Source organism: Branchiostoma floridae, chromosome 6, assembly GCF_000003815.2.
Source record: "Branchiostoma floridae strain S238N-H82 chromosome 6, Bfl_VNyyK, whole genome shotgun sequence".
NCBI lineage: Eukaryota > Metazoa > Chordata > Leptocardii > Amphioxiformes > Branchiostomatidae > Branchiostoma > Branchiostoma floridae.
The window spans coordinates 6,167,868-6,195,351 of record NC_049984.1 but is presented as its reverse complement, the minus strand read 5'-3'; the positions used below and the strand labels follow the sequence as shown (position 1 = coordinate 6,195,351).

General features: G+C 41.6%; 1 protein-coding gene across 3 annotated transcripts in view; it reads right to left on the bottom strand.

Moving 5' to 3' along the window:
- Positions 1-2,590: 2,590 nt before the first annotated feature.
- Positions 2,591-27,484, bottom strand: part of LOC118417503 (nuclear pore complex protein Nup93-like) — a 33,849-nt gene continuing 8,955 nt past the window's right edge. For 2 of the 3 annotated variants that reach the window (XM_035823083.1, XM_035823086.1), the window contains 16 exons: positions 27,373-27,469; positions 26,970-27,032; positions 26,631-26,708; positions 26,054-26,141; positions 25,330-25,420; positions 24,227-24,418; positions 23,632-23,758; positions 22,959-23,031; positions 22,191-22,235; positions 21,584-21,700; positions 20,843-20,961; positions 20,410-20,527; positions 19,819-19,902; positions 19,288-19,358; positions 3,380-3,443; positions 2,591-3,100 (listed from right to left, as the gene is read on the bottom strand). In XM_035823083.1, coding sequence (XP_035678976.1) covers positions 2,981-3,100; positions 3,380-3,443; positions 19,288-19,358; positions 19,819-19,902; positions 20,410-20,527; positions 20,843-20,961; positions 21,584-21,700; positions 22,191-22,235; positions 22,959-23,031; positions 23,632-23,758; positions 24,227-24,418; positions 25,330-25,420; positions 26,054-26,141; positions 26,631-26,708; positions 26,970-27,032; positions 27,373-27,469 — 1,547 coding nt within the window. In that variant the 3' untranslated portion in view covers positions 2,591-2,980. Of the gene's footprint in view, positions 3,101-3,379; positions 3,444-19,287; positions 19,359-19,818; positions 19,903-20,409; positions 20,528-20,842; positions 20,962-21,583; positions 21,701-22,190; positions 22,236-22,958; positions 23,032-23,631; positions 23,759-24,226; positions 24,419-25,329; positions 25,421-25,611; positions 25,703-26,053; positions 26,142-26,630; positions 26,709-26,969; positions 27,033-27,372; positions 27,470-27,484 lie in introns of all 3 variants that reach the window. The other variant, XM_035823084.1, reaches the window with a different exon arrangement.

Below are 27,484 nucleotides of genomic sequence, written 5' to 3'. Positions count from 1 at the left end.
GTATGTTTTCGACAGTGACCATTGATCTTATGATACTCCATTTTCCTCAGGATTATCAGGACGATGTATGCGTGACAGATGAAGGAAATACGTCTGGAAAAATCTAACTGTCGACCCTGTTGAACTCACGAAGCGGGATGGGTCCTTGGCCTATTGGGTCAGGTTATGCTCAGTCAAACTCTAATTATCCGGAGCGACTGGCACAAACCGCCTCTATCTAGATTGTATCCAATGAGAACCAAGTTTTCTTTTGTCACACTACTTTTAATTAGTTAACAAGTTGGAACTAATGCGTTAAAAACAAAGGTGTCCAGGAATCATTAGAATAAAGGAATGCGTATATCACTGATCAAAAGCCCATTTCGTCTGCCCCTGAAAAATTTGCTCGTTTAGCTTTTACTATTACAAAAGCTAAAGGGGCAAATTTTTCAGTGTCATTTTCGAAAAAAAGTACGATATTACAATAATTATCGTACTCTGATGTTTTTGACAATGACTCGTGGCTTTATGATACTCTATTTTCCTAGGATAATCAGGGCGATGTATGCGTGACAGATGAAGGAAATACGTCTGGAAAAATCAGTCCGGCGGAATGTTGACTCTGACTCACGAATGGAGATCATAAAGCCTTTCACCTACTGGGTCAGGTTATGCTCAGTCAAACTCCAGAACTATCCTGCGCGCGTCGGTTAATCCGGCACCTTGCACGAACCGCCTCTAGATCGTACCATTCTGAATATAACCTCCTTGATCGTACCCAATGAGAACCTGTACTTATTTCAAGTGTAGCGAAAATGCCAGTGCAATGTCATCATTCATGACAACTCTCTCTATATATAGAGGGCTATACGCAGAGCTAATACATTGTACGCAGATCGTACAGCGTCTCGTCACAACTCCTGCTGACCCCCCCGATGTCCAGGTCCGGCTGTCCGGCAAGTACGTCACACTGGAAGCAGACTTCGGGGTGAAGGTGTCCTTCGACGGGCGTGTTCACGTCACGTCACTGATAATGGTCCAGGTAATGGTCCAAACATATCGCAGGGCGCCACACGCGGACTTTGCGGAAACAACAACGACTTTAATTAGAACAGGACGGACGGCTACCTGGCATCGGACGGAAAATGTGATTGCGCTGGGGAACTCGTGGAGGGTTCCTAAAATAGACATAGGATTACCAAAAACGTTTCTCTCATTCTAAGCACGGACAAAAATATACAAATCCAAATGATGAAAGACTACTGTTAATGGTGAGGACTACTTATTCATGTTCAGGAATGATATTTTGGGGGGATACAAATGCTTTTGACTAAGTTACCTAATTTGTCTTTTCGACAATAATTATTTTCTAAATCCAAGTGCCCCCCATACGGACCCGCTTCTAATGTACTGCGCGGTATATGATTTCCGAGAAGGCCAGCATTTAACCGACTTCCGTCACACATTCTTGCTAACGTACGGTAGTCGGGATAAGCTTGCCAAAGCAGTCAAGTGACTATCACACATTTAGGGAGATACAAAACAAGTTTGAGGACTATGTCATCTTGGGATAGAGAGATTTGGGCACTTTAGTACACACCTGGAGAAGTCGAAAGTAGGTCAACGTAAAATGACGGCGCCAAACCTGCTTGTAAGACCAACGTCGGGCACAATTTCCGATTACGGTAGGGTCTCTAAGCTAAAGACATCAGTTGAGTGACTATCAGACATTTAGGAAGGTACACAGAAGACTAGAGACCCTTGAAATACAGAGATTTGGGCATTTTTCAAGGAACATACTACTATAAAAGATTAATTGTATACATGGACAAATCACTAAAGAATGACCCACAAATAACAATGGAAACACGTTGGCTGTCACTTCTGATCACTCACAGCTAGTAATCTTAAAACATCATAGTATCGAAATTTATACCAGTACCAACCGGTGCCTGTGCTGTCGAAGTCACGTCCTTCCCCACCAGGGCACGAAGGAACTCAAGAACTCGTTCCCTACAATATTCACCCTGTGCTTCTGGAGTGGGATTTTCCTTGACAGGTCCTCAGGGGTTATTGTTAAATAGGTGTCTGAATAGCTCTGTTACGGCTAATTATGCAGCAAACTGGGACCGCGTAGCGCAGCGGGACCGTGTTCGGCCCATGACCGAGAGGTTGCGGGTTCGAATCCGGCTGACGTGCGGTGGTGGTGCGGTGTGCGATGGTGCAAAATTCTTCCGTCTAGAATTGGTGATTCTCTACAAATCACCCTGACTCCAGGAAGAATAGTGACATATCAGTCACTAATGGAGATCTGTATAACCAAACCAAACCAAACCAAACTATCAACCACAGTATTGGATGGTAAGTTATGATTTACCAGACTGGAATGTTTTAATAAGACAAGAAGTACAGACAACATGTTTTAATATTTTATTTCTAATAGAATTGTACCCCTTGTCTTGTCATATTGGTACAGAAGTTGTCAAGCTACTGCTACTAATGAATATGTTCAATCAATGTAATAGAAACGTAGCCAATGACAGAGAAATTATTTCATTTCCATCTGGTTCTAAATAAGAAAATACATGGACCTTTGACTTCTCTATAGTTCTTTTTTGTTTTGTTACGGTTCCAATGATAATGACGTCAAGAACCAACGTGAACAAAACTAATCTTCCTAGGGGTCTCTTCTTCTCTGAATATGTTTCAATCCCATCAGTTTGACAGAGTGCTACAGATACAAGGACTCTATAACGGCCAGAATGTTCCCTGGAAGTTGTTAAAATTCTAGCCTTCTGATCTGAAACGCTACTTTCTGCATCTTGATGGCCTCGTCTCACTTTTGCAAAAGTTTCTGGCCACTGTCGACGACCAATTGAAAATTTGCTGCACTTTGATATTCTTGTTGCCAACCTGAAGGTGGAATGGTTACAATGTTCAAGAGGCAAGGTTCTGTTTAGGGACGGATGCTGGAGAGATCCCGGCTTCTGTATGCCCTTCCTCAGTTCATGAGCACCTCTAACTGCACGAGGCGTGCGTTGGTGTCCCCCGGCATCCTGTAGGGAATCATGCCTGCAAAGGTGATGAGGGCGCGGGCCTGTTTCCTCAGGTAGGTCAGGTACTGGAACCAAGGGGGCAAGCAGGAAACAGTTAGCACTGTGATCATCATTGTCACTGCACTGTAAATTGTGAAATATTTCCAGACAGAGCTTTTACCTTTTTTTACCCCTCCACAACAAAATTAAATGTATCACACCAAAAAAAAAAAACAATTATATGTACAGATCTTCAGTCAGTTATGTAGTTTTAGTGTGTCCAACCTTACATAATCTGCAATTACATGCAGATAATACATTGAATCCTGATCTAGTCAGAACATATTAAGTTAATTGACACTCACAGACTCTGTCTTGCTGTCCTCTCTTAGACGGCCTCTGGATGTTGGACTGGCCTGACCCGCACTCCTGAAAACACAATAAAAAGTACCGTATATTCTCGATTTAAGTACGCACCCCAATTAAAGTACGCACCCGATTTAGGGCAAGTCTCAGACAATTTTGCTTCACTGAAACGTAAAATGGAAAAACCTGAATAAAGTACGCACCCCTTCTCCAGCGATCTTGAACACCTTTTGCACCAGACAAATTCTAAATTAATAGTGTTTAATCTCTTTTCTGATGGTAATTTTGCCTAAATCAAGGACTTCTGAATTTATGAAAACGCTATGTTTTCTCCACCGGCAAATCCGTCTCTGCAAACTTGTAAATCGGCTATGGCATGTCAAACAAAGTTATTTGGCACTGCAACACCTGCTTTACAGTTCATTTGAACATGAAAACATCCTGAATAGTTTTCCATCTTTCCCAAAACTGGTCTTGATCTTGATCCACTTCAAAGAAAACGATGTTTTGTGCTTTCCGACCGTCTTTTGTGACGCCGAAATGCTTCTGGAGACGTCGACTGCTGCATGTGATGTTCCATTCGTAGCATGGGTAACCATGCTGTTTGTTGACAAAAAACACAAATGCCTTATAGTTTTCAAATTGATAAACGTACAATCAACTTATTGTCAACGTTTATCACCTTTATTCAAACGACAAATATAACAAAAAAAATTCGACGGTTTAAGGAAGAAATAATCACCCCTCAAAAAAGTTCTACCCATACAATAGTAGTCTGTCCCAATGACCCCAATAACCCCAGCGCCATCTTGGAATAGATCCACCATCACGCGGAGGTAACTCCTGCCGTGATAGCCACAGAGCAGCCGTGGATAGCAGCCGGGATACTATTATTTAAATGAGCCAAATAGTTGAATCCTATTGGTCGATTCTCCCCACACATGCGGGATTACTGCAGTCTCGCCATTTTGTTGTCGGCTTTGGTAATGTATGCCGAGATTTGGTAAGTTTCGTTCTGAAATATTGTATTTCTGGGACTATCAATGTAATATTTGTGTGGCTCTTAGCTATGGGGTCCAGGTAGGAAACCTTACAGGTAATATTCGTGTGGCTCTTAGCTCCGGGGACCAGGTAGGGCACCTTACAGGTGATAATTCTGTGGCTCTTAGCTCTCCGGACCAGGGAGGGCACCTTACAGGTAATATTTGCGTGGCTCTTAGCTCTGGGGACCAGGTAGGGCACCTTACAGGTAATATTTGCGTGGCTCTTAGCTCTGGGGACCAGGTAGGGCACCTTACAGGTGATATTTGTGTGGCTCTTAGCTCTGGGGACCAGGTAGGGCACCTTCCAGGTGATATTTGGGTGGCTCTAATAGCTCTGGGGACCAGGTAGGGCACCTTACAGGTAATATTTGCGTGGCTCTTAGCTCTGGGGACCAGGTAGGGCACCTTACAGGTGATATTTGCGTGGCTCTTAGCTCTGGGGACCAGGTAGGGCACCTTACTGGTGATATTTGTGTGGCTCTTAGCTCTGGGGACCAGGTAGGGCACCTTACAGGTTATATTTGCTTGGCTCTTAGCTATGGGGACCAGGTAGGGAACCTTACAGGTAATATTCGTGTGGCTCTTAGCTCTGGGGACCAGGTAGGGCACCTTACAGGTGATATTTGTGTGGCTCTTAGCTCTGGGGACCAGGTAGGGCACCTTCCAGGTGATATTTGGGTGGCTCTTAGCTCTGGGGACCAGGTAGGGCACCTTACAGGTAATATTTGCGTGGCTCTTAGCTCTGGGGACCAGGTAGGGCACCTTACTGGTGATATTTGTGTGGCTCTTAGCTCTGGGGACCAGGTAGGGCACCTTACAGGTTATATTTGCTTGGCTCTTAGCTATGGGGACCAGGTAGGGAACCTTACAGGTAATATTCGTGTGGCTCTTAGCTCTGGGGACCAGGTAGGGCACCTTACAGGTGATATTCGTGTGGCTGTTAGCTCTGGGGACCAGGTAGGGCACCTTACAGGTGATATTTGCGTGGCTCTTAGCTCTGGGGACCAGGTAGGGCACCTTACAGGTGATATTTGCATGGCTCTTAGCTCTGGGGACCAGGTAGGGCACCTTACAGGTAATATTCGCGTGGCTCTTAGCTCTGGGGACCAGGTAGGGCACCTTACAGGTGATATTCGCATGGCTCTTAGCTCTGGGGTCCAGGTAGGGCACTTAACAGGTAATATTTGTGTGACTCTCAGCTCTGGGGACCAGTGAACACACCTGACAGGTAATATCTGAAGACCAGGTCATGTGCTGTACAGGTAACATATACATAATGTCTATGGCTTATTGTTCTGTATATCTGTAACCAGGTAATATATGCATGACTTGTCAGTCTCGAGACAAGGTAGGTACTCTATCTACAGATAACATATAGATTGTTGATCTGGATACCTGTAAGTATATGTATATAAATAGGTGACATATGCATGGATGTTTGGTTTGGAATGAGGTACCATACGAGTAAAATTTACGGGTAAAAGTTCCTTGGCTGGCTAGACACTAAAAATGTACAGAATTGGTGCTGTTTGTTTGATTTTTGGTCTAGAGAAGGGTGAGGTAAGGTATTGTACAGGTTTATCACACAACTTACAAATGCGAGAACAAGATTACTGCTCTTGATATCTCCATGAATGATGGGTTTTGCATGTTTGTTTACAGACATCACTGAGACCATTTCTTCTTTTTTCAGGGGATTGAATGATGCCTGAAAACGTGAAATGGCAGAAGAAGACAGGCTGATTACACAGCAGGAGTCAGAGCTCTTCATGCATCACTTGTCTGTCTATAGTCTAGAGTGGTCATCAAAGTACCTGTTGTTAACGTTAACAACATTGTTGGTCCAACTGAATACTACACGTTGTATAGAAAATATGAAATTTTCAGGTAGATTGGTCAGAAGTACAGTGTCCTGATAAATTGTAGAATAAGACTGTTGGTTTGTTTTGACCCCTTTGATACCAAGTCATCTGAGTGACACATGTTTGGGTCTTCAAAACCATATAAAGCATATACTGGTAATAAATGAACATGTATGTTATATTTAGCACAATATTTCATCTTCTGCTGGTACTAAGATATATGTGAGTTTGCTTTCCCAACATGAGTACTGTGTATAATTAGCAGTATATATACATATAGAATACAACACGATGTATTCCGTATCACTAGAGGTATCAGCCCAACCGTGGGTCGGATCACTCGACGGCCGGTGATCCAACCCGCGGGAGGGCTGGGACCGAGGGTGATGCGGAATACACCGTGTTGTGTTTTATTTATGTCATACCCACCTGAGATGCTTTGATGCGAAATGCGCCAGAAGTTGAACAAATTTGGTGCCCTCAAACAAAAAGTGTTGCAACAGCAATGTTCCAACGTCCGAATCAGGTATTCGAATTGCAAACCGTGCCGTATTCGGCCCGTTCGATTTACTCGAAGGAAGCATGTGTGATACGCCTTTCGACCTGTGCGATACGGAAGTTATGGCCTGGTCCGGAACACCCGTATCGAACGTTTTCACGTCACAGGTATGACATAATATTCATGATAGTTTGATCTGCCATTTTTTCAATTCTTCCCAAAATAAACTACACGTGTCATCTCTATTGTTCCAAGTGTCTTTGTGTGCAGTATATATAGGTCATATTCATATGTTCATATTTCAATGATGCCTGAGAAATGTACGTCAGCAATCACTGTATATAACGTTATGTAACTACTTAACGTTTGTGACTGCATCTGTACGCAGCGACACCTATAGCAGTAACGTTAGGGCAATATAAACTAGTCTGAATTGCTCTGAGGAAGGTGACAGATGGTGACATTGGTGTGAAATAAAGAAAGGGTTGTGAGAAAAAGAGTCTCTTCATTCACTGAAATGTACATTTTGATAAGAAATACTGGGGTGCATGGAGGGTGTTAACCTTTCTTTTTAAATTTCGTTGGCGGATTAAGTGCATCTGTATAATGTTTGCCAGTTTACTTTATATATATATATATATATATATATATATATATATATATATATATATATATATACATATGGAATATGGATATGGGTGGTTACCGGATCACCGGACCTGTGTGTAATATCCAAAACCTGTCCCCAAGACACCTTAAATAAAAAAACCTGATTAAAAAAACTTACACGTGCTGCTTACGTGCGGTTTCCCTACTCACATTGGTTGTACAGGGCACGCCCGTCCTGGCTCGTACGGGGGTGAATCCGCAGCTCGAGCACAGAGAAATCTGCATGCATTCTGTTAGGTTTTCGTATGAAGGCGTTACTTACCACGTACGGATCGCAAAGGATTGCCTACGTTTTGCACGTAGTTGCACGTACGACGGGTTGTGCCCCTAGCTTACCCTGGATCCAATTAAATGAAACGATATCCACCTCAACGACAAGTACTAGTGTAGTAGTAGTATCCTGCATAATGTGGAGCCGAGGTGTATAAATAAAGTGTACTCGTTTATGTGTGTGGATTATGTTTGTAACTTATGAACCCCAAATAAATATAGAGCTTAGAAGGCACTATGTTTTGGAAACCAACGCCCAATGTGTTTGAGACCACTGATCACAAAGTTAGCTAGTAACAAGTAACTCGATAATGATCAATGATTTCAGTATAGCAATTGGCATAGCGACTTTCCAAGCATTTATGAACATTTCAGCCAAATTTGAAAGAAATCCGATTCTCATAAAAGAGTCATAAGAGACATATGAAGTTTTAAACGTTCACGTTCAGATCGCGGAAGCCGCGTTCCAACCGCTATGTTCCGCAGAGACGATTCTGAGTACACACCTGTAACGTTACGTTTTTTACAGCCTGACGGTTGATGGGAAACTACCATGTTTCTCCATATTGCGTTTTGATAAGGACTTCTTAGTGGTAAGATATATCGTGTTAGATATCGATACCTGGGCCCGAAATGTCCTGAATCTGAGGCCGAAATGTCCTCGGCCTAGGCCTGGGGCCAAAACACCCGGATTGGAATGGGGCCTATCTGCCCAAGTGCCGAACAGCCCTACATTCGAGGGGGAGCTATGTTTTTACTTAAAATTTTAAACTTTCACAACGGTGGGCTAATATACTGAGCTATCTGTGTTGTTAGAAATGAGCTATCTGTGTTGCTAGAAATGTTGCTCTTTTCGTTATTTTACAATTGTTTGAAGGTACATGAGTCCATTTATCTGTCGAAGTCGTCAGTTTCCGTGATCTCACAAAAGTCCAAACCCGGAAAGTCCGACATTACAAAATGATGTCCATCCTGAAATAGTCACAAATTTCCATATAACTCTACTAAAAGTAGTTCGGCGATATCAGCACTTCCCTCTGCAAGTGGTTACACTCGGTATACCCGAACGTTTATCTATGAAGTCCACTTTTTATTTTCCAAACTTCAACAGCTCAAAACTCAATAACCAATCAATATGATTTAATGAGAATTCATACAGCGACTTAGTAAGTTTTCATAGACATGTCGACCAAGTTTGGTACAAATCCGTCGTTTCCTAGGAGAGATATGAAAACCACTGCTGACGTTCCAGTATCGCACAAAGTGAGGGCGCACCCGACCGATATGTTCCACATAGGCAATTTTAGGCCAATTTGAACCCCGCATGACGGGAGTGCGTTTTACTTTATGAAACAAGGAAAAAGCGTTGTATGTCGATGAAATTTTCACCACGGTAGGCTAATATACTGATCTATAAGTAAGTCAAGCGATTTTGCTCTTCTAACTATCTACTTGGAGATATAGGCGATTCATATTTCCTCATTGTTCAGCTCGTGCGATATCTTTGCAGCAGGTGGCGCTTATCGGTGTCATTTGTCGACGTTTAAAAACCCTGAATTCATCAATTGTCATCTGTACAATTGGCAAACATCCGTATGTTGATATTCCACTTGTCAAATAGCCTTCACAGTGCGCCTTGATGAATACATTGACAAAGAAAATACTAGTTATACATAATGGCGACATTCTATATCCTGGCGAGTCAAACTCCAAAATTTTAACTGAGAGTTACTTGGAAACGAATCATCATCTGTATCTGTATCTGTATCTATATAGCCGGTATAACCGCCGTTCGGCGTGACACACCAGCTTCGCAGGCACGCGGCGCGGCAGCAGCTGGTTACATTACACCGAACGACTCATTACACCGAACTTTTGCACATCTATCTGCAAGCGTTCTTTAAAACTACTCAGAGAAGATGCCCCTACTGTACTTGGTGATAACAAATTCCACTCTACGATAGTTCTGGGAAAGTACGAATTTTTGAACACATCAATCCTAGGTTGGTAACTCTGGTATTTGAATGCATGACTGTTTCTTGTTCTTTTTTGAGCTGGTATTAGATACTTATCAGTTTGTACGTCCACCAGTTTATTGGTCATTTTGTACATCATGGAAAGTCTGGACATTTTCCTTCTATCTTCAAGTGACATCCACTGCAAATCTGTTTTCATTTTGGTAACACTAGAATCCCTGTTATAGTTGTTTGTGCAGAATCGGGCAGCTTGGTTCTGTACCCTTTCAAGTTTATCTTTGTCTTTCTTTGTATACGGGTCCCATACTGTAGCGGCATACTCAAGGTTAGGTCTTACTAGTGACGTGTATGCAAGTGATTTTACCTTGGTTGGGCATGCCCACAAGTTGCGTTTGATTACTCCCAATGTCTGTTTAGCCTTGGTTGTTATTTTGTTAACATGGACATCCCACTTCAGCCCAGTTGTTAATGTAACACCCAGGTATGTGTGGGTTTTTGTGGTTTCTAATGTCTGACCACAAAACTGGTAAGGGGACACTTTTGGTGTTCGTTTGTTCGTTATGTGCATGATATAGCACTTATCAGGATTGAACTGCATAAGCCATTTCCTTTGCCATTCTTCCAGGGTGTTCAGATCTTTCTGAAGAACTTGTGAATCATTTTGTGTGGATACCTCTATATATAACAGACAATCATCGGCGAATAACCTCACACTTGAATCGAGCTGGTCTGGCAAGTCGTTTATGTACAAGAGGAAGAGCAATGGTCCCAGCACAGTCCCTTGCGGAACTCCCGACGCTACTTTAACTGGAGCTGAGGCCTTCCCTTCCACCACTACCGTTTGCTCTGTATTCGTCAGGAAAGCCTTCAGCCAGTTAAGTGTAGTACCTTGAATTCCATAGAACTCCAGTTTTGGTCTGGTACTGGGATTTCAGAGAAAGGCTGAATAAGTTCACATGAACATGTGTGACGAATCTGACAAAAAATCTGTTGCATCTCAGATGAGATACAAATATGTTTAAAAACTGGGACCAGAGTACGTCACCTGATCTCACCTATGAGTCTGCTCTGCGCATAACAGGTCTCAGTCGTCTGAACGCTCAGCTGAGGAGGGACATCCTATGTCTTAGATATGCGCAATCTCTTGCGAACTCTAGCAGATACAGTTCATGGCTCCCATTGCGGCGGGGGAACTTTAAGAAATAATGTCAGCTTCACTAGTTTCAAATGTAGGACGTCCCGGTTGAGTAACAGCACTTTCCCCTATTGCGTCAGACTCCTAAGTGAAAACTTGCAGTGTTTTTTTAAAGGAATCGGACATATTAGTGTAACGTATTTAATATGTTGTATATGTACGTATATGTGAAGTGAACAATGTACAAAAATTGCAATTCAGCCCTTAGGACCGGTGCAACAGTTTTTAATCTAATAAACCATTTCAGCATCATTTCATGTTACAGTTTTGCGCTCGATGCAGGGCCACGTCGTGACATCCACGTTTCGCATCCGCAAATCAAGGTCGATTTGAAGCGCATCACGAACAATCGCAGTTTCCTTTGTAAAACAAGAACGGCACGGTGATTTTCGATGAACCTTTTACAACGGTAGGCACATATCACTATCTACACTTGCCGTTAATAGGTTTGTCCTTCCTTTATTCAATTGGAAGTTCAATTAATTTCTTCTATTTTTGGACGGATGCTAAAAAACGTACCGGGAAAGTCCGTCATCACAAAAAGAAGAGGTAGGGAGAACTCGTCCTCATTGAAATACAAAAATGGCGATTCTTGGGTCGAAAAATAAAACAGCTCATTTTTCAGTCAAAACTACATGATTGTTTGGGAAAATTCCTCTTTTACCCATAGCCAAAAATGGCAACTTTTTATTTTTGTACCCATTGGTTGTGTATTACAGGGCAGGTAACAAACGTTACTGGCAACGTTTGTTACAGCGGTACTCTTTACCTTTTTTCTTCGAGTTGATTGACAGTATTGGCTACATCTTCTAGGTATAAGAGGACGTACCTAGGAACATTTAAATTAAAAAGTAGGCATGCGCAGCTTTTTTACACCAGGTCAGATAGATGACGTTAACGTTTATTACCGAATTTGGCGACATAAGATATCGCGAAACGATTTTCTTTGAACCAACTTTGTTAGGTGCAGAAGAATGTTGTAACATAAAATATGCAAATTATTGGTCAAAATAGCTCAATTTGCCCTTCTGAGACAAAAAGAGCATTTTTCCGCAAAAACATAAGATATTGCGAAACGATGTCCGATTTTCTTCAAACCAACTTTGTTGGATGCGGAATAATTTTCTGACATCAAATATGCAAATTATCGGTCAAAAAAGTTCAATTTGCTCTTCTGAGGCAAAAAGAGCATTATTTTTGCAAAAACATAAGATATCGCGAAACGATGTCCGATTTTCTTCAAACCAACTTTGTTGGATGCGGAATAATTTTCTGACATCAAATATGCAAATTATCGGTCAAAAAAGTTCAATTTGCTCTTCTGAGGCAAAAAGAGCATTATTTTTGCAAAAAAACAAGATATCGCGAAACGATGTCCGATTTTCTTCAAACCAACTTTGTTGGGTGCGGAAAAATTTTCTGACATGAAATATGCAAATTATTGGTAAAAACAGCGCAATTTGCTCTTCTGAGCCAAAAAGAGCATTTTTTCGCAAAAAAAAGATATCGCGAAACGATATCCGATTTTCTTCAAACCAACTTTGTTGGGTGCGGAATAATTTTCTGAAATGAAATATGCAAATTATTGGTAAAAACAGCGCAATTTGCTCTTCTGAGCCAAAAAGAGCATTTTTTCGCAAAAAAACAAGATATCGCGAAACGATATCCGATTTTCTTCAAACCAACTTTGTTGGGTGCGGAATAATTTTCTGACATGAAATATGCAAATTATTGGTAAAAACAGCGCAATTTGCTCTTCTGAGCCAAAAAGAGCATTTTTTCGCAAGATAAAAACAAAAAAACAAGATATCGCGAAACGATATCCGATTTTCTTCAAACCAACTTTGTTGGGTGCGGAATAATTTTCTGAAATGATATATGCAAATAATTGGTCAAAAAAGCTCAATTTGCTCTTCTGAGGCAAAAAGAGCATTTTTCACACAAAAAAAAAGATATTGCGAAATGATGTCTGATTCTCTTCAAACTAACTTTGTTGGGTGCGGAATAATTTTCTGACATGAAATATGCAAACTATTGATCAAAATAGCTCAATTTACCCCAAAAGAGCTTATTTTTTGCAAAAACATAAGATATCGCGAAACGATGTCCAATTTTCTTCAAACCAACTTTATTGGGTGTGGAATAATTTTCTGACATCAAATATATATATGCAACTTGTTTAAAAAATTCCATTTGCTCTTCTGAGGCAAAAAGAGCATTTGTTATTAAAGATATCACAAAGCAATTTGTTTTTGGACAGGTGCTACGGTAAAACATGTACAGGGAAAGTACATCATTACAAAAATGAGGTAGGGTTTAATAGATTGTCATATTGTAAAATTGACATAATTTTTCATATAAATCCGTATATGAAATATCAATAGTATCACTGCTTCCTTTTTCGTGATACCACAATCTCTTTTGGGTTATTCCAACTTTTTATTGTAGAGTTGTGAGGAAATGGCAGGTCAGGTCTTGCTCTGGGAGCCAAACGAGCCGCGCAGGCGAGGCCGCCCTTCGGCCACACTCAGGAAGCTGATGCTTGAGGAAACAGGTCTGGAGGCCAACGAACTCCGATCAGTAATGCTGGACAGAAACGAGTGGAGACACAGGTGTCACCTCCAAGAGGATGAACTGAACTGAACTGTGAGAAATAGATGTCGATTCAAATAGATAAACTCCCATCAGTTCTTATAAAAGTCTAAATTTTGTCATCAGTTACCGTAATCTTTACTCATTTACTGATTATTACGAATCCATTTTCGTCTTCTCAGTCACCAAGATCAAGTCATATTGGTTGTATTAGATGTATACATTCGGAATAATAAATGAGAAGGTTTTAATGCTATGCATCATAGAATATGCAGTGTATTTCTAACTTTACTACAATATACTGTACACAAAAGAAAATTAAAGCAATAGTCTAGTGAATCTGTATAGGTTGAAGAACTTTATTGTGCACCAGTAGGTAAACAGACTTAATTCACTATCTCCTTCGCTCTGTGACACAATTTGCACATAAACAACTTTGGGACAAAGTAATAAATTAATTAATAGTAAGTGACAAAGTTATAAACAACAAAAGACATGTCATCTCTCTTCCTGTAAGTTCTTCGGAAAAACTTTTGTGTTTTTGACAAAAACATAATTTAAGTATTGAGCTATTCAAACTAAATATTGTCACCAAATTTCATCACAATGTTGCCATGTTCACTGTTGGAAAATATTAACACCTCTCAACATCAAAGAACCGACTCATTATATGACACATTGGACCCTTCCTTTTCCAAAGCTGACAGAAAAGAAGTCAACCTGAACATATTTACACTTTGGATATCACCATTTCACATCAGAGTAGCCACATGTCCCACATAGTCATTGTCATGTGTAACAAATTACAACCTTACAGAGTACGACCTAGGCTACTAAAGAGAATTAAGCACAAATTATAAATATAGAACATGACATAGAACATCCATCACAAACTTCCAGATAATTCACACAAAATCAATGTCTAAAAACTAAAAGGTACACATGACAACACTCCTGTGCAGCCAAGAAGTTGTCAAAATTGTGATCTAAACAAGATAGAATTAAGATGGGTGTCATATTGTTGCAGACTGTATTATACAACAAAGGGAAATAGCTTCAATTGCATACAATATATGTTCCATATCTTCTGATATCAACATAGCACAGGAAAACTAATCTTACTTGGCCACACCAATTTAATTTCTTGGTTCACGGATTCGCTCGCTCCTATTTTTTGGGAAAAAAATCAAAATCAAAATTACCACTCAGCAAATTTTCACCATGAATGAAACCATTCACCAACTTTCTGGTGTAACAAATTGGCCTTCATATTATATAAGCTTCTTAAAATGTGAGTATTATTATAGCAGTCATATTTTTCATTCATGAAGAATGGGACAAACATAAAAACTGACACTACTTTTGTAATTTTAAACAAACTGGTGCTGTAACTGTACAGTAATAGTGTTTTTGTACTTTTTTCAAACTGAAAACCTTTTATTCTTTATGTTTTGGATTAGCCCTTACCTTTACCCCAACCATTTTACAATTTTTATTTTCATTTTTATATCACCCTCTCGCTCCATATTTTTATGAAAAAATCCGTGAACCAAGAAATTAAATTGGTGTGGTCTTAGTATGCAATTAGACAAACCATGTAATAAAAGCTGAGGGCTCAAAATACTGGGTGCACCCAAAATTGGAGCTATGCACCCAATTTTTTTTCTGTGGGTTCACCAGCACAGTGCACCCGAACATTTTATTAGGTTTACACAAAAGTCATGTTAGGATATCAGAGTATACTAGTATACACAATGTTCTTCGCATCTAAGTAATAGAAAGACAACTAAAATGTCTGTCATGGTACAAAATGTACTTGTTTAGGAATTTAATTTAATAAGCTTGTAATTATCAAGTTTTGTAATTACTTTTTTTTTCTGACAGTGGTGCACCCAAAATCTCACCCAATTTTTTCAGTGCACTGTGCACCTAATCCAAAAATTTGAATTTCGAGCCCTGTAGTCCCTGTAATCCTTTCCATACATTCATAGCTGCAAGAAGCGAAAAGTGGAACCTATCCCAGACTTTGCTCCAGGATCTTAGTTCGTTCTTCTGGTTGAATAAAGTCTTCATCAGTGTGGGTCTGTGAGAAGCCTTCCCTGTAGACTCTGCCTTTCCTTTGTGACTTTCTCCATCTAAAACAATGTACAAAAAAATTATTACCTCACAGGTGAGACAAGACATACAACAAGGTATTGGCCATCAATTTTGTTCCAGTGGTCTGACCAGTGGGTCTGTGCTGCTACAGGAACGATTTATTCCCAGGCTAAAAAGTGCTAAATAAACCTTTAAGCAAAAAAAAATAAGGTAACTTAAGGTATGCTTACTCTCATTAGATATAATGGGAAGTTTCTGGCTTCAGAATGTGTCTTCAGCTAAACATGTACTAGTACAGTGAAAACAAGCTACCAAACAATTTCTTAGTTTGATATACTGTAAATGCAGAATTGTGTTACCTGGTCCCCAGAGCTAAGAGCCACAAAGATATTACCTGTAAGATGTGTTACCTTGTCCCAAGAGATAAGAGCCACACAAATATTACCTGTGAGGTGCCCTACCTGGTGCCAAGAGCCAAAAGCCACCCAAATACATGTATTACCTGTAAGGTTCCCTATATGGTCCCCAGAGCTAAGAGCCACACAAATATTACCTGTAAGGTGCCCTACCTGGTCCCCAGAGCTAAGAGCTACACAAACATTACCTGTAAGGTACCCTACCTAGTCCCCAGAGGTAAGAGTCACACAAATATTACCTGTAAGGTGCCCTACCTGGTCCCCAGAGCTAAGAGCCACGCAAATATTACCTGTAAGGTGCCCTACCTAGTCCCCAGAGGTAAGAGTCACGCAAATATTACCTGTAAGGTGCCCTACCTGGTCCCCAGAGCTAAGAGCCACGCAAATATTACCTGTACGGTGTGTTACCTGGTCCCCAGAGCTAAGAGCCACACAAATATCACCAGTAAGGTGCCCTCCCTGGTCCCCAGAGCTAAGAGCCACACAAATATCACCTGTAAGGTGCCCTACCTGGTCCCCAGAGCTAAGAGCCACACAAATATCACCAGTAAGGTGTCCTACCTGGTCCCCAGAGCTAAGAGCCACGCAAATATCACCTGTAAGGTGCCCTACCTGGTCCCCAGAGCTAAGAGCCACGCAAATATCACCTGTAAGGTGCCCTACCTGGTCCCCAGAGCTAAGAGCCATGCAAATATCACCTGTAAGGTGCCCTACCTGGTCCCCAGAGCTAACAGCCACGCAAATATCACCTGTAAGGTGCCCTACCTGGACCCCAGAGCTAAGAGCCACACAAATATCACCTGGAAGGTGCCCTACCTGGTCCCCAGAGCTAAGAGCCACACAAATATCACCAGTAAGGTGTCCTACCTGGTCCCCAGAGCTAAGAGCCACGCAAAGATTACCTGTAAGGTGCCCTACCTGGTCCCCAGAGCTAAGAGCCACGCAAATATCACCTGTAAGGTGTCCTACCTGGTCCCCAGAGCTAAGAGCCACACAAATATCACCAGTAAGGTGTCCTACCTAGTCCCTAGAGCTAAGAGCCATGCAAAGATTACCTGTAAGGTGCCCTACCTGGTCCCCAGAGCTAAGAGCCACGCAAATATTACCTGTAAGGTGCCCTACCTAGTCCCTAGAGCTAAGAGCCATGCAAATATTACCTGTAAGGTGCCCTACCTGGTCCCCAGAGCTAAGAGCCATGCAAATATTACCTGTAAGGTGCCCTACCTACTCCATAGAGCTAAGAGCCACGCAAATATTACCTGTAAGGTGTCCTACCTAGTCCCTAGAGCTAAGAGCCATGCAAATATTACCTGTAAGGTGCCTTACCTGGTCCCCAGAGGTAAGAGTCACACAAATATTACCTGTAAGGTGTCCTACCTGGTCCCCAGAGCTAAGAGCCACAGAAATATCACCTGTAAGGTGCCCTACCTGGTCCCCAGAGCTAAGAGCCACGCAAATATTACCTGTAAGGTGTGTTACATGGTCCCCAGAGCTAAGAGCCACGCAAATATCACCTGTAAGGTGCCCTACCTGGTCCCCAGAGCTAAGAGCCACGCAAATATTACCTGTACGGTGTGTTACCTGGTCCCCAGAACTAAGAGCCACGCAAATATTACCTGTAAGGTACCCTACCTGGTCCCCAGAGCTAACAGCTACGCAAATATCACCCGTAAGGTGCCCTACCTGGTCCCCAGAGCTAAGAGCCACGCGAATATTACCTGTAAGGTGCCCTACCTGGTCCCCAGAGCTAAGAGCCACGCAAATATCACCAGTAAGGTGCCCTACCTGGTCCCCAGAGCTAAGAGCCACGCAAATATCACCTGTAAGGTGCCCTACCTGGTCCCCAGAGCTAAGAGCCACGCAAATATCACCTGTAAGGTGCCCTCCCTGGTCCGCAGAGCTAAGAGCCACGCAAATATTACCTGTAAGGTGCCCTCCCTGGTCCGCAGAGCTAAGAGCCACAGAAATATCACCTGTAAGGTGCCCTACCTGGTCCCCAGAGCTAAGAGCCACACGAATATTACCTGTAAGGTTTCCTACCTGGACCCCATAGCTAAGAGCCACACAAATATTACATTGATAGTCCCAGAAATACAATATTTCAGAACGAAACTTACCAAATCTCGGCATACATTACCAAAGCCGACAACAAAATGGCGAGACTGCAGTAATCCCGCATGTGTGGGGAGAATCGACCAATAGGATTCAACTATTTGGCTCATTTAAATAATAGTATCCCGGCTGCTATCCACGGCTGCTCTGTGGCTATCACGGCAGGAGTTACCTCTCACGCGCGCACGTAAACAATCCATTTTATACGCCTATTATCATCCAAAATCGATGTCTCCGTGGCTTAAAAATGACATGGTCATTTTCGGCAGGGATCCAGTGCCATGTGGCATTGTAAATCGAGCTGGTTCCTGCAGTTGTTCCTGTTGTTTTCAGTTGTTGTTTTCAGGCAAGAATGGTGCCTTTACGGGCCATGTGTGCTGTGTGTTACGCGAATTTCAGCTCCTTTTCCCATTTTGTCCGGAAGCCAACCTCAAATAAAGTACGCACCCCGACTTTGGCAATGACTTGGGACACTTTTTGAATTTTGAAAAGTTTAAAAAGTGCGTACTTTAATCGAGAATATACGGTACTTTCATATAAACATACCAAGTTGTCATCCTTGACAAATGGACACCTTTACACTTCCAACAAGCTATTTTTAACCGTTTAAATGCCTGGCAGAATAGGCCAGAAGTAGAAAACAGTGGAGATTACGTCGACAAAATCAAGTGATAGTGGGCAGCAGGGTTTCAAAACGTAACAGTTACAAAATCTTTTTGAGATGAAAATAAAAGTTACCTGACTTCATTACCAGATGTACCAGACGAATTTCAAAACAGGGCGCGAAATTCATTTTTGTGATTAGGTGCACTGGTGCACCCAGCTTAAAAAAATTGGGTGCACCAAAATATTTTTGGGTGCACCACTTAAATTTAAGTAATAACCTAGTAATAAAGCTTAGTTACAAGCTATCAAATTCTTAAACAAGTACCATGACAGACATTTTTATTATCTTTCTAACACTTAGATCTCAAGAATATGATGTAACGTTACACTAGTATACTTTGATATCTTTCCATACATAAACGCAAAACAATATTTGGGTGCACCCTGTGCACCCACAAAAAATAATTGGGTGCACAACTCCAATTTTGGGTGCACCTGGGTGCACAAACACCCAGTAATTTGAACCCTGCAAAAAATGACAATAAAGCAGAACATAATCACAATTCCTACCTGACAGCCTTGTATTTTGAGTACAGGATGTTCATGGCTGCCAACAACACATCAGGAAGGTTCCTTCTCACCTGGATGGAAATAGGATGGTATTCATTAAACACCGGTTATAAATGGGTTTCACTCAAACTATACTGGGTTCTAAGCTTATAATACAACCAAATAGATTTTAACAACCAATGTTTCATAAACCTTTCAGAATTCCTTACCCTATCCAGACTGGAATGGTTTTGATCCACTCACACCGGGAAGGACCCCTACTCTTTTTGATAGGTGTGGTGGGTTCTTCGACATGCTCATGGAGTGGCTCTCCTCAAACACAGGTCCTCCATTTACCGCCCTATCTGTAGGATGTCCACTACTGCACCCCGGTACTCATTTTACGATAGCCAAGTGAGGCAATACATGTAAAGTGCCTTTCCAGAGGGCACAAGATTGGTGGTATGAATATGAAAGGACTCAGATCTAGCAAACCTTTGCATTACACGTAGCCTATTCCCAACCAAGGTTACTAGAAGATGGAAACTTCACCTCATCTGCGTAAGAAGAGAAGGCAGCGACCCTCTGTTCCACCGCCTCCTGGGTGAGGGGGACCAACTGGAGACGCTGGATAATCTGAGGGGAGGAAGAGATTGTTAAAAGTTAACTCATATCAGCAAGATGAAGTTATACGCAATTTTATGTCTGATTTTTGGGATGAATGGTGCCAATTCTGTTTGCCAATTTCCCTGGACAGCTCTGCATGTGAGTCGGGGCTTTGTCTAACTCTAAAGAGGGTTACAGGGGCACTGCAACCCCATGCACCCCTTACCCTGGGTAGCAGATCCTCTGACAAGCATACAATTCTGAGTGACCAGGAGTGCTACTAGGTCAGTCTTCAGCTGTAACCTGTCTGACAGTAATATTGTATCCCAGGAAACCTTAGAATGGCCCCTTTGAACTTAAAAATTATCAATAACTCCACACCCTGAAAGGAGGAACCCCAACTTCAAACCTATTGCCCTGGTTGGTCTCTCCATTCCATTCCATCAGAGTGCTCCCCCTTGCCATTTTTTCTAGCAAACCAGAGTAAGAAATGCTTCATAAACTCCTGCATAAAAAAAATTACAGAATACATCTTACGTCCAGTGCCTGGTCCAGCTGCCCGGTGTGGTAGTGGTCAAAGAAAGTGACCATGTCCAGCAGCAGGAAGAACGTACTGGCCTCCAGCTGGGCACCACTGTGGCCCTGGGTCTGGTACCTGGAGAATAACCATGTATGGTGAGTCTGTCTTACCATGCATGTGAAGGGATAACACTCTGTGTCTATAGACTGCTTTGAATGTAAAGAAAAGAATAATTTGAGGTACACGGACATGTACCACCACTGTGGCCCTGGGACTGGTACCTGTACTGTAGAAACAACCATCTTGTAGTTGAAAATGTGGCACTTCTAATTCAACAGTCATGTACATAAAAAAAAAGCAGTACTGTAACAGCAAAATTGTAAGGAAATCAAAACTGGCTCCATTTAATACACCACATGTACAGGTGAAAACATTTCAAGTTTTCCCCACCTCTCTGCGATGCCGACAGCCAGAGCCTTGAGTCTGTCCCTGTCTGACTGGGGTGCGGGGGGTTGTGACACTACCTGGCACAGCAACTTGTTCAGCAGGATCAGAACCTTCTCGTGGTCCTACAAGCAGGGGGACAACAAACAAAGTTATAGGGTTTGAAATTATCTTCTTTTGTAGAAACTGCAATGTTTTTCATTCCTTTATGCTATCTTTGCCAAGATGCTTATCCTTCATACCATCTGAAACATCTGACCATTCCAAAATCATATCCAGTTGCTTGACTAACTGCTTTTTGGCATATCTTATTACTTGGATGTCTAACCTTCATTGACATAGTTTTTGATTTCTTCATTCAATCTTTGCCAAGAAGGTTATACTTTTGGCAGCATTCATGTGTCTTAGTGTGTGTGTCTGTGACTACAATAACTTGAAAATGCCTGGTTGGATTTTCCTGATACTTGGTATGTGGGTAGGTGTTGATGATATGAGACCTCGAAATGATTAGATTTAGGGCCACCTGGTGGCTTGTTATGGTACTGCAGCAGAACGTCCAGGTTTGACATCTTGTGTTCTGGACATGCTATGGTCATGATTTTTGTGTGGTTGGGACACTTGGGAGGGAGAATATTAAGTAAATCAAAGGTTTCTTTTCAAACTTAACGAAACAACTCTTCAGAAGACCATAGCAGAGTTGAGAACCACACAAATCGTTACCCTACAGTGAAAGTGCAGGGAGCTTACCTTAGCGAGTTCGTACAGCCTGACAGCATCCTCAGACTGACCCTTACTCTCCGTGTCCTGAGCCACCATCTCTATGATCTTGTGGGTGTCACCATGGAACTTATCAATGGCTCCCGGCTGTGATGTAAAAGGAACTTGGTCAGTAATGGTGATATCAAGCCATGATATACGTGATTGTATACAATGGCTCAAAAAAGTGGAAACTTTTTGACATGCCATAGTTTGAAATAGGGCTTAGTGAAATATGTGCTCTCTGCATCACACTTCTAGATTGCATGCCAAATGATGAAATCAAAGTTAAACTTTGATGAACAATTTATTGTTTTGGGGCCATTTTGACTAGAAGGCATAGATGGTCTGGTGATGTAAAGAAGTTGACCACCAAAAACATAGATACATTTATAAGAATTCCACCAAAAGTTTTCCAACCCCAGGCCCAGGGAAGACACCCCAAGCAAAAGAAAGACCAGATCATAAAAGATACAGGACTGAGATTAAAGGTAGCAGCATCTAAGGGCTTGGATCGTGCAATATGTTGGACGAGGGGAGCAAGGTACCAGTTCCTGGCCTAGGTACTGCAGCATAAAATATGAGGTCCAGTACTTACCTTCCTTGTTCCATCTCTCTCCAACTTTCCGAGCAGCATGTCAAACTGGAAGGCACATAAGAAGATTCAACAACAAAATTTTCAGCACTAGCAGCGTGCAAAATACCCACTTGCACACTTGCACATTGCAACCACTTTTTGCTTGGTGCAACTTACTTCTTAACTCAGGTTGCACAGGGTGCAACTTAGATTTTGAGCCGCAGAACTTGATTTTGTTCTCAATTTACTTGCAAGAAATAAATGGACTGTCACACTCACAGCTCCATTTCATATCAGTCAAATATGTATGTATTGTACTTTTTTTCTTCAGAAATTAGTGAATTGTAGGTGGTGCAACTTGAAATTCAGTTGTGCAACCTAGTTTTTGCCCTAGGTTGCACACTGTGCAACCTGGCCCAGAAAAGTATTTTGCACACTGACTAGTGTTTGCTAAGGAATAAGCAATCCATTGCTTCCAAAATGTCAATCAATGCAGTTAAAACACCTGACTGGGAGAGCAGTGTATTTCCTTTGTGCTGGACATTGCAATTAAGTTATGCAACAGGATATCAAAGACTTAATACTGTAAATGCAGAAACTTTCGCGGTGGTTTAATGTTCGCACCGCGAATTTAAAACCAATGCGAATATTTTTCCATAACAGTAAGAGACTACAGTGCATGGTTCTACCACGAAGATAAAACCACTGCGAAAAGTCCATTTTCCCGCTACCGCGAAATTAAATCTCCATGAAATTAAATGCAATTTTAATACATGTATTTCTCCTGACCTCTCTAGTCTCCAGCACCAGAGCACTGACACAGGCCATGAACAGGTTCTCTCCTCCAGGGGTCTTCAGCTCCCTGAAGAAACATGTTTTGCTCCTTGGTCATGTGCAACAGTATACATCATGCTTGTGCTAACTGAAGGACTAAAGTCTCAACTAATACCTAACCTGACATTCATCCTATTCTAGCTCTGATCACTTGCAACAGTCTGGCACACTTTGATTAAAAAAAAAAAACAGGTTTCAACTTAATTTAGGGTATCAAATATTCTTTTGTAGATGCAGCATAACAGACATCAAACTTCTGAATATTTGTGCAAACCCACCAGGTGCCATGAACTTAAAGAAGTATGTCAATGAAAGTTAGACACCCAGGTAAAAAGACATGCCAAAAAGCAGTTACTCAAGCAACTGGATATGATTTTGGAAATGGTCAGATGGTACCTTTCTTCAGTGACATGGTGTTAACTGTCTGAAACGTATGACCATTTCCAAAATCAAAGCCAGTTGCTTGAGTAACTGCTTTTTGGTTTAAAGAAGTAAGGATACCAGGCTAACCACCACCATCCACATACAGGCAAATGAGAAGAAAATTAAGCTTCAATGTACTATTTTTATATAAATTCAAAGGCTTGTCTAAACAACAGAAATCAGTAGAATGCCCATCGCATCCCACCTGAGTATGTAGAAGTACTGCAGAGCCTCCCTGGGGTCAGTGGACTCAAACTTCCTGGTGTAACTCATCATCAACCGACCGAAGTTCAGCCGCCGCATCGGCACCGGGTCACCGTCCTCCTTCGTCACTACGGAAGGGAGAAGGAACATCTGTTTTGCTCTTGTCTTTTCATTATGAATACAGTTTTCATGGTTGCATCAAATTCATATGATAATAAATGCTGACCAAGATATTGAAATACATTGATGAAAAAATGCAAGCATTTAAAAAGTTTGGGATTTTCTATTGAAAAATAAATACATTGTATCTATCTTGAGTCTTCTTAGATGTCTATCTTGAGTCTAGTTATCTTTAAATACAGGCCATCTACAAAAAAAGTAAGATAACCAGAGTTCATCTTGTGTTGATACAATCCATCTTGAAGTTCCTTATTTCCTGGGCCTTATTCATCGGTTTTGTGGTTGGTTATAAATTTTGTTTTCGATGCTTTTGTAATTATGAGTTGGAATGTACATTTTATTTTTTTTTATGAATTTTCTAGAGGCTATAAAAAATGCTATAGAAAGAATATCAATTTTTGATAAGGACCACCTACAGAGTTGTGCCTGGACTGTGTTGGGGGTGAGCAGGAGTTTCATCTCGTACAGAACGACGGCCACGTGGACGGCGTGCGCTCGGAGCTGGTCCACGCGGAACAGGAAGTCGATGGCCGCCTCGAACTGTCCGGTCAGGAACAGGACCTGGAAGTACAGGAACGGCTGCTGGGACGCACTGAAGTGGGTCTCACCTGTCGGGATAAGGAAAAAGAAATCAACTTAGAATCTGTGTTTGTTTGTTTGTTTGTACTGCATACCTGGTAAACCGCCTCATGGAGTAACACACCAGGTTTTGTTTGTTTATTCATGAAAGCTCAAATCGGCCTGCAGGCTGCTTTTCATTGAGGCCTGGAGGGAAGAGGCAGGGTCAGACAAAGTACTATATAACAGAGATAAATTTTACATCATTTAAAGACCTAATGAGTCCTGTTTGTAGGTACATGTATACAGCTGGAAGGTTACCATATTGTGTTTCAAAACTAGCAACTCCCATCATCGCGTTAAAAATGGCTGGGGACTTGCAAGCTAGCTTTGAGTTTTGTTTTGTCCATTGCGAAACCTGGGAAGAACAGAATGTTGGCAGACAGCTGTCAAGCCAAGCATCTACCAGGCATTAGGATGGACAAGTACAGGACACACCATTTCTAACTACAGAAATGTAGGAACATACACACTTGGCAAAACTGGAGAAAAATACATTGTCAAGCTTCCCTCCAAACCATAGTTCCTCTTGGCACCTGATGGCAAATACCTGCATACAACCCCGGAAAATCTGACCATTCTAATATAGCTAACGTTAACAAATTCAACTGACATTAAACTATAATTCTAGAGTTCGAGCTTAGGTTTGTTTGCTATGGGTTGTTGTGTTATGTTCTCCTTCTTTGCAAGTATTCTTCAGTCTGTTTTCCAGTTTTTAAGTTCCCATAAATTATGATTGCCATGTTGGTCTTCTTTTGGTGTTTCATTTTCTTTAGCTGGCCCCCGCAAGTTAAAGGCTCTGACTCCCACATCTATGTCCACCAACTGCGGAAGGAGCTGTTACCACCCAAAACTGTTACAAAAAAATTAAACTACATTGAACTGTGCCTGCTGCACTTACCATACTCCTCCAACAGGAGGCTCTGCAGCTGTGGGAGTGTGAACTTGTCCTGTTGACCTGTGCTATCTTCATCTAAGGACACCTGACACAGCTGACACAGTATTTTCAGTCTGTTTTCCAGTTTTTTAAGTTTCCATAATGATTGCAATGGAGGCCTCTCATCTGCATTTCATTTTCTTGAGCTGTTTCCCACAAGTTAAAGATCTATCTATATCTATCTGTTACCATCCAAAACAACAGATTGAAGTTTGTATTACACTAGACTGTGCCTGCTGCACTTACCATACTCCTCCAGCAGGAGGCTCTGCAGCTGTGGGAGTGTGAACTTGTCCTGTTGACCTGTGCTATCTTCATCTAGGGACACCTGACACAGCTGTCAACGGGTGAAAAGGGGAAGAATTTTAGTGCCAAATTGCAAACAAACATGAAAAAAAGTGTTGACTTTCTAACAATCAAAAGAAAGCACAGCTTCCAGTCAACTGACACTGTCCACCATCAAGTAAAGAGCAAGGTTGCGATGTATCACAGAAGATGCAACTTACTAGGGTGGCTTTAAACAGGAACCCAGCAGTGTTTCCGCTATTCAAAAATGCCACATGTACCAGTAGCCCTTGGATATTAATGGCATGACCTAATGTGCCCCATCAGTATTCAATTTTGTTAGAACACAGAACTTGTCTATTCAGAACCATAACGAGGGTCCATGATGACGATGACAGCTTACCTTTAGCCAGAGATAGTCCTCCGTCTTGTCAGCGACGTCAGAGTGTGTGTCTGTTGTGTCACAGCAGGCAAGGATACAGTACACTGCCCTGGGGGACAGGACACACATTTAAAACTTTTAGACACCTCACCTCACCTATCCCTTGACCTCTGTGTGGGTCGTTGGGGCACCATGACTTCATCCACTATTGACATCTAGACTTTTAAAACTACCACTAGTACAAGAGGAAAATGTCTGCAAGCACTATTAATGTATCAACATCCTGGGAAATACTGATAGGTTAAAATAACTGGCTCTTGTTCAAAGCAAGGACAAAGTTGTTATAAGCATCAACATACAACAGAGTACTGTAACAGTGTAAGTGGAAGACATGTGAAGCATTTCTTGTCAGACTCAGGGCTTAAAACACCTCCATACAGTACAGGTAATCATGAATCTGATGTCTACCTGCAACTAATTAAGCACCAAGGTTACATGCCAGATTCATCACATTGAAGGCAAAGAAACAAGTGGTATGTAAAATCTATCTGCAGGCGAGCCCTGACTTGTGTATTATCAAGTCAAAATTGTGGTCAACCTTTTGAAGGGATCTGTGCTGTTTCTGATGGCCCTTCTGTAGTGCAGGCGGACTTTGGTCTCTGTGCTAGGAGACAATCTGAAATAGAGGATACATATTTACGTATACACTAGGTTCTTGGTCGAACATCAAAGTGAATTCTATGTTCAAAAAGTAACAGTAGTCGAAATTTCATCGTCCTTAATTCGCTTTTTCATCTGTTCTTCCCCGTCAGGCATGAGTTACAATTATATGAATATTTTGACTCATAATTCAATGTCATTAATTTTTTTAGCGTAGTTCTACATATGATAATTGGGTAAGCTTTTATGAATGCTTACTGATAGAGAGAAACCTTACCTTCTGTCTTCACTTCGGACATACTCTCTCAAAAACATGGCGAAGTCTCCCTGCAGACTTTGGCTGAAATACAAACAATGGACTGAGCAAACTCTTTAGGAATACGTTTGAGACACAATGGTTGTTAAGCTGCATAAATGTATTGTATTGTAAATGTATGTACAGATAGCAATGCAAACATACTTTGATCACGTTGATGGTCACATCAACAAACACATCTGACTTCTACATTTGTCTGTAATAGTTGTAGGTCATTTAAGGGTAGAACACTGACATCTGACACATTATCACATTGCTAAATTTATTAAGATATTCTAGTTTTAATCAAGTTAGAATTAGTACTGATGCTAATTTCTCAATTTTGTGAGTTTAAGTTACTGTCACAAACGACGGTGATACAAACCAGTTCTCTGTGACTTCTGCAGCAGCGTCCAGGTCCCCACAGCGCAGACAATAGTACACCATGGCCCACACGGGGTGGCCGTCAACCTCTCCATCCTAGAATAATAGGAACA